Below are 13,103 nucleotides of genomic sequence, written 5' to 3' on the forward strand. Positions count from 1 at the left end.
TTGTCCTTGTGTTTTCTGACTTGTCGTTGTGTTTTCTGACTTGTTATTTTGTTTCCGGAATTGTTGTTGCGCTTTATGGTTTGTTAATGTGTTTTCAGATTTGGTGTTGCGTTTTCAGATTTGTAATTGTGATTTGGGATTCGTTTTTTGGCTTTTAGATTTGTTGTTTGTTTTGCGATTTGTTGTTTTGTTTGGCACTTTACGGCTTCCGTAATAATTGAGTAAATCATCACTTCAAGGAGGCTGTAAAGCTAAGGGTCAGCAATGGAATGGGTCTACATGCTCAGGAACTCAGTTGACTGAGCTTTTCTTGCAAAACAGTTGACCAGCGAAAACTAGAAAGCCAATCAGAATGATTTCATTTGCAAGATTTTTACCTTTGCTTTCACTAAACTCTTCTTGAATCTTCTTTACTGCTGACAGACCCTCATCCTCTTCATTCCCTGCTAAGGAAAGAAAGAGGTAAAAAAAAGGTGTTAAATATACTAATTATCACATTCTCATCACATCAATCAATGAGATGAAACAGAATTTGTAGGATTTAAATCAATGAACCAACGAAAATACAAAACTTTTTTTCTAGACGATACCTACAAGGATAGGCATAGCCTTATAAATCAAACGAATATTTTAGTTTTTATATCTTCAAATAAATGATGTAAATTAAAAACCTCATAAATTGTTTAAGGGGCCAGTGCTATGCAGGTTTAGATCATGTTCAACACTGGAAAAACCACACCAGAAGGGAAAGAAATGATGTTCTGTAGATGTCAAGCATGTAGCAAAGGGTTCAGGGGCCTCATTTATAAAGCTTGCGTACGCACAAAACGGGGCTGAAAACATGCGTACGCCAGTTCCTGCGCAAAAGGTGGGATTTATAAAGAAAAACTTGACGTGAAAATATACGCACATCCACGCAAACTGTGACCCATGCGTACGCACATTTTGAAGACTAAGCAGTTTGGCGACACTGATGGTGAGCTGAGGGATTGACGGTAGATTAATGAAATTAAACACATTGAACTTGAAAAGTTGCGCATATAGACCTATCCATATAACCATAAACATACTAATCACTTTCAACCCTCATTATGCGTCCTAATCATAAAACATGCATGTCCACAATTCCAATTTATATAAATAAATGGTAATAATCTATCAAATAAAAGTGCATCAATTTAATTTATTTTACTTTCATTTGCTAATGATCTAAGGGTGGGCGTATGGGTTTACCACTCATTGTCTGATTGCTATGACAGGTGTAAAGGCTTGAATGTGATCGCTGTAAACATAAATACTACGGTGAAACCCCATCTACGACATGATGGATGCGCTGGCATTGCTGGAGGACTATGCCAATGGCAGACTTAGGAGGGAAAGGGTGTTTAGAGACCGCGAAGATTTTCCAGCCCACGATGATGACTGACTAATAAGCAGATTTAGATTCCCTAGAGCCATGCTTTTGGATCTGTGTGCTGAATTGGGGCCAACATTACAAAGGCAAACTACAAGAAACCGCGCCATCCCGGTACCATCACAAGTCCTGTCAGTTTTAGGATTTTTGGCAACCGGGATTTTTTTCATGCGCAAAGCTTGATTTGGAAATTTATAATTCTGTTAATTTGACATAAGTCTGGGATTTCACAGCCATCACTGAGCTCCTTATGCCTGCTGTTTTGAAAGGGATTATTAAAATGACAAATCGATACATAAAGTTTCCTTACACTATTCGGGAACAGGCCAATATCAAAAGGCCATTTGCAGCAATGTCCGGATTCCCAAATGTAATCGGTGCAATTGACTGCACTCATATTGCTATAAGATCTCCACATGAGAACGAGTACATTTATGTGAATCGAAACGTGCATTACATAAATGTGCAAGTTGTTCGTGACGCCAATACTATGGCTACCAAACAAAATAAATTTCCTTTCCTCCACCTCAGTCACAAGAACCTCTCTGTTTCTGTGTCTGTGAAATTTCTCTTTTTCCCCTTAGTTCCATTGCTGCTATTATCACGCATACAGAACCTCTTGCTCATTAAGATGCACGGCCATTCATGAGGTGATTTGCATGTGCTATATATGGTTGAAAAGGGGCGGGTTGAGGGCGGGATGTCGATTTTTTTCACGTGCGCAAATTATCAGGTAGACTGTGATTTATAAAGTGAAAATTGCGTGCAGTTGTGCGTACGCACAGTTTTATAAATCTGATTTTTTTTTTGCGTACGCTATTTTTGGCTTTTGTGCGTACGTACACTTTTAGTAAGGTTCCTACGCATAGTTTTATAAATGAGGCCCCTGGGGTGGACTGAGAGTAAAAAGTGGCCCTGGACTTCTTCAACAGGAGCAGCCCGCAAAACCCAGCTTGCAACATAACATAAAACAACAACGCACTGATTTACAAACCATTCTATAACACTATAATTCATAAATGTAAATGTCTTTAAGACCTTTCATGCCACCTTGCAAAGTCAATAAAACAAGCAAGCAACTAAGCAACAAACATAAATTAAAATGAAAATATGCCTGCCTAAACATGTAATTTAATATCAAGTATTTATTGTAATATAAGGTCATGTATTTTAACTGACCGTGACATGGTGTGACTAGACTTTGCTAACACATTTTATATATACGGTATATATATATATATATATCAGCTGTAAAGTCCAAACTCAACATTATACAAGTCTTAAAAATTTAGTGTTTAGGATTTATAAATCAAGAAGAGAGGAGAGAGAACTTTCACTCTTTGGGCTTAATAAGCAAGTAGCTTACTTATGAGCTTAATAGGCTTTTTAAAAGTATACAATGAAGAAAAATTTGACAGAAAATGTTTAAATCATTTCATGACCTGTGATGATAGTTCTGCAGTCTGTAGCATTTAACTCGAACAATCGAAAGAAACTCACAAAAGTAAGTAGTTTGCATCTCTGTATCTTACCATATAGCGTTTTTATTGTAAAACCGTTGGATTTGTTATGTTTGCCTTCTAATGCTCAGTTTATACTCATGCGTAGGATCTTCGCCGTGGCCTACGCGGAGCCGCTACCCTATGCTGTAGCCTGACTCGGAGCGCTCCAAAAATGTTACAACCCATCAACTCAACAAGGACCCTACGCGGACCACAAGCAGAGTTATTGGTCTATTTGAACCCCTCCCTTGTGTCAAAAAACTCTCATGACATGTTTACTCAAACGCATTTCCGAAAGAATAATCTAAGTAAATGATTTGTTATTTAACATCTCAAACTGCAACAAAAATGACGATGAGCTGCTTCTTCTTCGGCTCTTGTCTTGGTTACACAATCAACACGTGCGTGGACACTGACGCCTAGTGGTCATTGCCTGTCGACACGGAAAACGACACAGAAGTATAAATGAAAACCGACACGTAGCCTACGACATAGAGACTACAGCGTAGGTCCTACGCATGAGTATAAACTGAGCTTTACATCTCACTACACAGTCATCATTAAAACTGAATCCCATTGGAGTTTGCGCACTTTAAGCGCCTGCCTACCAAAAGTAAGTTTTGCTTTCTTCAATTTGATTGGCTGAAAGGTCGTCTTCTTTAGTTTGATTGGCTGTATTCTGCATGGTCTCTGTAATCTGATTGGCTGGAATTCTGTGAACCCGGTCTTTATTTAATTTGATTGGTCAATCTTTTGACATTGATCAGCACTCGTTTGTCAGTGGCTGCATTAAACCATCGGGAAACAGAAATCACAACAGCCAGGGAGGGGGAGGGCAGAACATTGGCAAGCATAAACACACAATCTTTTGTCAGCGGCACCCGCACGATTGATGCAATGATCCATCTGCATAGAAAAAATATGTTATATTATGGCTTCTGACTTTTAGTACTGAGTGGGCCGGCCCGGCCTGCGGCCCACCGGGAAAACTCCCGGTGCTCCAGATGACCAGTTTGCCTCTGCTAGGGGCCCCACTGCCGAGGGGCCTCACAAAATCCAACAGTTTCCCTATAAAGTCACCTGTTTTGTAAATAAGTTTTATAAATGAATTGTATCAATGAGATTTTTAAGGAAATACCAGAAAAATTTAACAAATTACAGCAAAAAACAGAAATGTCATAAAAAGGACATAGAGAATTGCTGTATCCCATTCTATCAAGACGTTCCTTAAAATGTAGGGCTCTATAATTCCCACGATGTGGAATGGAGAGGGATTGAAGTGATTGAGGGGTAAAAACATAATAAAGGGGATGTGTAACTACATGTGTGATGCTCGCGGAGTTGTCAGTGTCTGCGTCTAACTAAAGACGTAAACACATGAGCATCTCCGACCTGCTCTGATACTTCACACGCATTTCCTTTGAGAAAACCCATTCGCACTGAAACTCAAAGGTCTTTGCAGAGGATTTATTTTATGGGGAAATTGTATAGATACATTTATTGACTTTATTTAATTATACACTCAACTAAAGGATTATTAGGAACACCATTCTAATACTGTGTTTGACCCCCTTTCGCCTTCAGAACTGCCTTAATTCTATGTGGCATTGATTCAACAAGGTGTTGAAAGTCTTCTTTAGAAATGTTGGCCCATATTGATGGGATAGCATCTTGCAGTTGATGGAGATTTGTGGGATGTACATCCAGGGCACGAAGCTCCCGTTCCACCACATCCCAAAGATGCTCTATTGGGTTGAGATCTGGTGACTGTGGGGGCCATTTTAGTACAGTGAACTCATTGTCATGTTCAAGAAACCAATTTGAACTGATTCGAGCTTTGTGACATGGTGCATTATCCTGCTGGAAGTAGCCTTCAGAGGATGGGTACATGGTGGTCATAAAGGGATGGACATGGTCAGAAACAATGCTCAGGTAGGCCGTGGCATTTAAACGATGCCCAATTGGCACGAGGGGGCCTAAAGTGTGCCAAGAAAACATCCCCCACACCATTACACCACCACCACCAGCCTGCACAGTGGTTACAAGGCATGATGGATCCATGTTCTCATTCACCATCTGAATGTCTCAACAGAAATCAAGGCTCATCAGACCAGGCAACATTTTTCCAGTCTTCAACTGTCCAATTTTGGTGAGCTGGTGCTAATTGTAGCCTCTTTTTCCTATTTTTAGTGGCGATGAGTGGTACCCGGTGGGGTCTTCTGCTGTTGTAGCCCATCCGCCTCAAGGTTGTGCGTGTTGTGGCTTCACAAATGCTTTGCTGCATACCTCGGTTGTAACGAGTGGATATTACAGTCAAAGTTGCTCTTCTATCAGCTTGAATCAGTCGGCCCATTCTCCTCTGACCTCTAGCATCAACAAGGCATTTTCGCCCACAGGACTGCCGCATACTGGATGTTTTTCCCTTTTCACACCATTCTTTGTAAACCTTAGAAATCCCAGTAACTAAGCAGATTGTGAAATACTCAGACCGGCCGTCTGGCATCAACAACCATGCCACGCTCAAAATTGCTTAAATGACCTTTCTTTCCCATTCTGACGTTCAGTTTGGAGTTCAGGAGATTGTCTTGACCAGGACCACACCCCTAAATGCATTGAAGCAGATAATTGCATTAATGAGAAATTGAACAGGTGTTCCTAATAATCCTTTAGGTGAGTGAAACATGGTCTATCTATTTATTTACATGACTGCATTCTTTTCGATTTTTTTTCTAGAATTTCAAAATCAAGTGCAGGTTGCAGATCCTTTTTCTATCTAGCGCCTACACATTGCAACAGTCTTCCCCGCACTGTCTGGGAGGAAGACACACTCTGTCAGTTTAAATCTAGACTAAAGACGCATCTTTTTAATCTTGCTACACTATACTATCATAATATATATATTCCGAAGGTTTAGGCTGCACTTTCAATAACAACTGATGCATTTGTTGCATCAAAGATTGCAGAAAAGTACTCTACTCTCAGCCAGTCTTGTTTCGTTGTTCCAAGGTTACCAGAGCAGGCAGGACGCAGTCCATGCCCAGACCTGACAAATGCTGTGATGATAGAACTGGATAAAGGATGCGGCGACTCTACAAAATTGCAACCGCTATTAGATAATTAATGATAATCTAATTTGTATTTTGCCTTGTTGTGCAAGCACTGTTGAGGTTGTGCAGAGGCTGCAGCTTTTGCCAGAGGGGAACTGGAATCCCCTGGTTAGGCCTGGTTTTTCTTTCTCCTCCAATGGAGTTTTGGGTTCCTCGCCACCGTTTGCATACCATCTTGCACATCCCATGCAGGGTATGCCTGGCCGGGGGGGCTGCTAGAATTTTATAGTTTTATTTTATTAACACTGCATATAGGAATTTATAGTCTGTCTGATATTTGACCTGTGTTTTGACTTGCATAGCCTTTTATGTTTATCTTATAGTCAATGTTTTCTTGTACAGCTGCTTTGTAACAATGAAAATTGTAAAAAGCGCAATCAAAATAAAGATGACTTGATTTGACCATGTTAACTTCAGTTATTTGATAACAGACTGATTGAAAAGACTATTAAACAGTAGTGCTGGTCATTTTTTATTGGTTTGTTCAAAGTCTCCATGCATTAATTAAGACAATGTTTCATAAATTCATATAACATTTAACTTTAAGAAAATGGGGGTTTACAATAATATTATCATCTTCTGTAGATGTAAAAAAACTATGTCAAAGTGATATGATACAAAACTTCTTATAAAATGTCCCTCTATAAATTGGAAGGCGGTGGGGGCCCACATTCATATTTTTTCAGGGGGCCCAGAATTCTATACCCTGTATAACACCCTGAGGAATTGGGGATTAGTGAGGTGGGGATTACCATTACGACCTGCTGTCCTCCATTTTAATAAACATGTGAAGAAAGTTAGTCCAGCATAAGCTTTCATCATGGTCTTTTATCTCTGACAAGTATTCATATTGATTATGTTCTGATAAATAGGAAAGTCAAGTGGCAATTGCCTGAAGAACAATTTAAAGAGTGAAACAAAAGAGAGAAATAATAAAACATTCTCTTTTTGTACCCACTGTTTGAGATTCTACGAGGAAAATCCTAACAGGACTTGTTTAATGGTTTACCCTAATGTGAAAATTTAATCTGATTCTTGGGGGTCTCATAACAAAGCATGCATATAACAACTAGTCACATGAAAGAACTAATATAATTAAAAATAATCAACAGGCTACCATATGTGAATTTATTTACTGCTACAGAAACTCAAAATAAAACTCTCGCAACATATGGACATATTATAAGACATATTACCCCACTTGAAAAAATATGATTTCTTCACTGATTGATGCATGTGCGTCTTGCCATGTTAATCCCCAAATAAGAAGACAACATGATGGTACTTTAATAACACATTGTTTCTTGTGTTAAACAAAATTAAATAAAGTCATTGTATCTTGGATAGCATGAAGGTGAGCCATTTCTAAGAAAAGTTTATTTGGTTTAACCTGGGTGAACAATTAAGTCATAAGTGGAGCGGTGTTGGTTCACTGATCTGAAATCAGCAGTAGAGATGATACTGTACCAATGACCACATGCATGCCCAGGCTGACCAGATGTTTTGAAATCTCATATCCCATTCCTCGGGTTCCTCCTGTCACTATGGCAACCTTTCCATTCTGCTTGGGCAGATCTAAGCAAGACAGGAAACCAGAAAATGATGAAAATTATATATATTACTAACAATGAAGGGGAAAAAATCTTATTTTACCCTGAGATGTTTAAATGTGTAAAGGTCTAAAGACGGATCATCAAATGCAGAAAATGCTTTTGCCATATTACACATATATACTGAAAACATAATTGGTGTATTTTATAACAATACAAAATATAGTCAATGTATGCACTAATGTTTTACAGCCAAACCAATTAGTCAAGCCGGGATTTTACAAGCACTAAGCAATATTCAAGGTAAAAGTTGAGTCAAGGTTGAATAATGCTCAATGGCCTGCACTGTGTTGTTCTAAAAGCATCATCAATGATCCTTTTGAATAATCCCATCTAGCCTCAAAAGCTTTAAATATTTCTGATAAACACTTTCATTGTGTGGGTGGATTTAGGTCTAATCCTGGTGCATTGCCCATTAACAACGATTGTAAATTTGGTTGTAAACAAAAACGCCACTGTTGAAACGTGTCTAGAAAACGCTTGGTAAAGGGGCATCACATACTGTAACAACACAGAAAGCAATCATGTATAGGACAAACAATGACACGTGTAGTCAATTATCTTACTTTGCCATAATTCTTTTACAATTCGGAATATTACAGAAAAAAATTAAAACTGTGTATATTTCTCACAGCAGCTAAATTAACGTTAAATGTAACATTCCCAAACTCCACCTGCCAGCTGAGAACTAACGGGTAAATTAAAGATTTAACAGCTGTTTAATAAGACAAAAAACTCACGACAGAGCACTAGATATCCTCAAAAATAAAATTCTCTAACCTGGCAATGTGAACGATTCGTTGAAAAGCTGGTATATGAGAACTTTCACGCCATCTAAGTAGAGTCTGATGAAGCCAAGCAATAAGTGCAGAAACCGCCACATGTCTGAAGATGACAGCGTGTGTCTCAGTGTTTACGCTCCGTGCTGAAGCACAGCAGGAACAGTTCCGAGGTTCACACTAAAGTTCCGCTTTCTACAGCAGGCGTCAAATATTTACTTTAGGGGAGGGAAACTGCCAGGGAATAAACAAGAACGAAAGTAAAACATAGTCTATTTGGGCCGCAACAGTTTATGCAAACAGTGTGCTTAAAATTTAAATATTATGTAAAAAACATTAAAGTACCAGTGAAATTAAAATTCTTATTTTTTCATGAAATATTGCAGCGTCTATAGTAAATAGCTTATCAATGTGGGTCGTCCTCTTTTTAAAATGCATGTACCCTCATAATTTTCAATTAAAATCTGAAAATGCACTTCCGGCCTGAAATCCATCTCATGAGACGTAAATTAAGCTTGGCCGGAGCATCCGTTAACTCCTCCCCTTCAACTTTCAGTCTGCTGCCAGTTGCCAATCAATTCGCAGAGAAAAACAATAAACCGCACCCACTCATGTAGGCTTTTGTCGTGGATTTATATTGTTTTCACAAAGACGAAATCTTTATAGTCAAGTATTTTTTATTTTTACCTAATTTAAGAATGTGAAATATACAGGAGCAGCTATGCTCCTGGCCTACAAGACCACCACCGGGTCCGCAGCATCGTATCTCCACTCGCTAATGCAGATCTATGTTCCTGCCAGATCATTGCGGTCTGCAAAGGAACAACGACTAGTGGTACCATCCCAAAAAGGAAAAAAGTCACTCTCCCGTACCTTCTCTGGATCTGTTCCACATTGGTGGAATGATCTACCTGCTGCCACAAGATCAGCACACACAAAAAAACACAAAAAATGCCTAAAAAACGCATCTCTTCCGTCAACACGTTGCTGATTGATTTATCCTAATTCTTTTCGCTTTCCTTCTTAAAAAAAATTTTAATTAAAAAAAAACTAAAAAAAAATTAATAATACTAACCACACTATTCTTAGCTTTGTATACTGTGCTAGGCTTTAATGGACCAGTTTTGATGCACTTATGTATTATGTATTACGTATTATGTAGCCTATGTTGTTATAATTGCTTCCAATGTTTCCACATCTAAAAGCATCTGCCAAACGACTAAATGTAAATGTAAATGTACTGAGTAAAATAACGTAATGCCATTTATTTGTACAGTAACTGTATATCAATATTAAGGAATAACATTCTGTTTTTGTCGATATTTATACACTTTATCTATAATCTTCTGTTGGATTTAAGAAGCAGTGAAACAGTTATACAAAAAAGATGCACCAATTGTGAATATTAAAGTGTTATCTCATTTAATGTTGTACAATTAAGAGAATATTGCATAATTATTATGGAAAATAAATTTTAATTTTGTTTCACTAATGTTTTGTATTGTTCTCCTTTATATAATAAAAACATTTATATCAGCCACATTGCTTTCCCAATATCGACATCGTCCATTAAAAAAACATATCGGTCGACCAGTGTCATAGACAAGAAAATTCTACAACTCTTGGGTGAAGCATTAACTATGGCCAGATTATCATATCTATTTTCTGTAAATATAGTGAATTAATAAATACCATAAGTTAACTTCAAACATGTTACATTTGAGTTTGTCAGTGCGCATTTTGTGGTTTATCTGTGCAGGTCAATCAAATTCTGAAAAGATATTTTTTTCTGAATACAAATCATTTACTGCATAAGAAATCAGTTCATGCAGAATGTCAGATTTACTCTGTATTCACACATGCATGCTTTTTTCTAATGGGCACTAACACAGATCTAACACAGATATTGTCCTGTCATTCAACATGGAATGTGTGCGATGAAAACTCCTCAAGAGACAGAAACGCGAACCCGGAGCTCAGCTTTGGTGCAATGACAGCAGGATGCTGGGATTCCATAATGTTTGACTAGTACTGTGCAAACAGACATTTTCCATTGAAAGTGCTCCCAGGCCTTCTAAAAAATTGTCTGAGAAGGAGAGGCTGAATGAGGGGGATTCTTTTTATGAGAATCCAGGATAAATGGGGTCACCTTAAGTCAAATGGGCTTTTCTACACCAGCATCACACATATGTCTCTGCAGGTTATATTGCAGCATGTCAGTGTGAAAGTCTGTCTTCATATCGTTCGGCATGTTGTTTTATCTTTTCCGGGGCAGGGAGGGTGCCTTCTATGAGCATCTACAACAACTGACCTGAATCCCTGCTCACAGTCTTTCTTTCCAAAAGTACTAAGCCTCCAGACAAACATTCACTCTTGCATACACTTGATCTGTCTCATCCACTTCCTGAAGAAGCAGGGTTGCAAAACAGCTGTTGTATTTCCCCTAAAGTTTGTTTGTAACAACAGACTCCATGTCACAATGTATTCAGAACAACAGCATTTAACCTGGGAGCTCAATCCCTTCCCCCTCTCTCGCTGTATTGCTTCTTATTCTCTCTCACTCTAGTTTGTATTTTCCTATATTTCAAGAAAAGAATCTTTAATTATTTGCACGTTATACATGATGGAATTCTAGTGACGCTTCATATGAATCTGGTCATTTATAATGTTTGCTACAACCTAAATTTAAACAATGCCACATCTTGTTCTGTTACTTGCACAAAAACATCACACACAAACTATAGCCCATGTAGTTTTATGCCCCTTTATGTTATTAGTTTGTTTGACTGTAGAATAATAGCGTTTTTAAGCTTCATACAGGCACAAAATCTGGGTTAACTACAACCAATCTGTCCTCTATTCGTCCTTCATTTAAAAACGCAAACGCATCTTTGCGTTTCGTCTATAATGGTTTGCAATAATGCTACTGATGTTGATCCAAGGCTTCTTTCTTAAGCTCACGGTTAGGTAGCTCCGGTTTGAGGGCAATTTGGCGGTTTGGACGCGCGCATCTGATGCGCTATGGTGACTTTGCTGATGCTTGAAATTCCTCTCACGTTCAGAGCGGAGAATTGAATCGGTGAGTCACAAAGCTCGTGGCGTGAAATTTTGTAACAAAAGAAATAGAGAAATCCATACACTCTTAAGAGTGAATACTACAACACATTATTGGAATATTCAGAATTTTCTTATACAGCATATAGACACAACCAATTGGATAAATTGGTAATTTTATTATGATCGTGAACAAATCCATGTACATCTAGGACTGTAGAAAGCATCGAGTTAAATTAGACTGAATGGCTAAATCAAAGCAAACGCTTTCATCTTGACGCACAATTGGCGTACCGCAGGTCTCCATAAACTTGCAGTTGTACTGGCGATATCCGACAGTGCATGTGAACACTAGGACAGTCGAAAGAAGAAACATCAATAAACTGTTCACTTAAGAAGCAAAAAGCATGCGTAAAAGCTATTTCTAACACTTATTTCCACCTTCATGTCACTTTCATTTTCAATATAGTGCAATGCGCTCAGAGCGCAGCAGAAGCTTGGAAGGGGATGCTCTCCGTTGTCTTTTTAGGAGTGATAGAAGTGTGTTTAATAAAGGTGTTTACTGAATATTCAGAAACTATGTGTTTTTCAGTTCTTCGTCATATGAGCACATAAAAACTACACTGAACTGAATTTATAACAACGAGATTTAAACAAGCAACCTGCTACTATCAAATGTGCTATGGTTTAGTATACCTTCTCGATGCAAATCCGTTTACAATCTTAATATTGTACAAATTCAATAATTTAAATCAGTATGCCACAAAATAACACATGGAGAGAAAGCTGTTGTATGCCATCGCTCTTTGTTAGTGACAGCTCTGGCACCCGCTCAGTATCGGTGAAGCGCAACACGTTGGAAAGAACTTAACACTATAATCAGTGTCAGTAAATAAACATATCCAATGAAATCCATTGACAATTCTTAAAGAGCATATAGGGGATTACAGCCTACATGTTATTCATAGGGCATCGCACTTACCAGAGTCAACCTTTGCTCCCTTGTTGATCAGTGCCAATGCTGGGACACCCGGTGCATGTCCTTAAAGACGCATCCAATAATGTCAATCAAATTCCGTGATCACAATCCACATCTCGACATATATACCACAATATCACGTAAAGAATGAGTAGAATCGCAAAAATGAACAGAGCAACCAGTATTGCTTTGGTAACTGGGGATATTAAAGACTGCATGATACCGGCTAGCTGGAGAAAGCAGACACCGTGAGCGCAATGAAAATGGATACACGTTCAGGCGCCAGCAGCATCCGATCTGGTCCGTATCTGCATTGGTGCGTGCCGATTGGGAAACCTAGAGTGAAACGCGTGGGCTCTTCAAAATCATGACACGCAAAAGCAGCGCTGCTTCATCCAGCGGTGATCTCTCACACCAATTGCGCAAGAGGGCATGTTATCCTGTGAGGTCCTTTCAGGTTACCCATGGCTACCAGTCGCTCAAAGCATATTTAAACCATCTTCTCATAGATTGTAATACTAAAAGATAAAATATGAAATAGTCTAATAATTTAAATCGCCTTAAACGTATTTTGATAGGCTATGCGATTGTATTGTGAAAAGTGTTTTTTTAAACCACCTTCTCATAGATTGTAATACTAAAAGATAAAATATGAAAT

At 38.4% G+C, this 13,103-nt stretch overlaps 1 protein-coding gene across 3 annotated transcripts in view; it reads right to left on the reverse strand.

Annotated features, from left to right (window-relative positions):
- Positions 1-8,646, reverse strand: part of dhrsx (dehydrogenase/reductase (SDR family) X-linked) — a 31,998-nt gene extending 23,352 nt beyond the window's left edge. For 2 of the 3 annotated variants that reach the window (XM_079462109.1, XM_079462108.1), the window contains exons 1-3: positions 8,414-8,646; positions 7,491-7,598; positions 378-446 (exon numbers count right to left, since the gene is read on the reverse strand). In XM_079462109.1, the coding sequence (XP_079318235.1) occupies positions 378-446; positions 7,491-7,598; positions 8,414-8,516 (280 nt within the window). In that variant the 5' untranslated portion in view covers positions 8,517-8,646. The remainder of the gene's footprint in view (positions 1-377; positions 447-7,490; positions 7,599-8,413) is intronic. The other variant, XM_079462110.1, reaches the window with a different exon arrangement.
- Between the last annotated feature and the right edge of the window lie 4,457 nt (positions 8,647-13,103).

Source organism: Barbatula barbatula (genome assembly GCF_947034865.1).
Source record: "Barbatula barbatula genome assembly, chromosome: 8".
Lineage (NCBI taxonomy): Eukaryota > Metazoa > Chordata > Actinopteri > Cypriniformes > Nemacheilidae > Barbatula > Barbatula barbatula.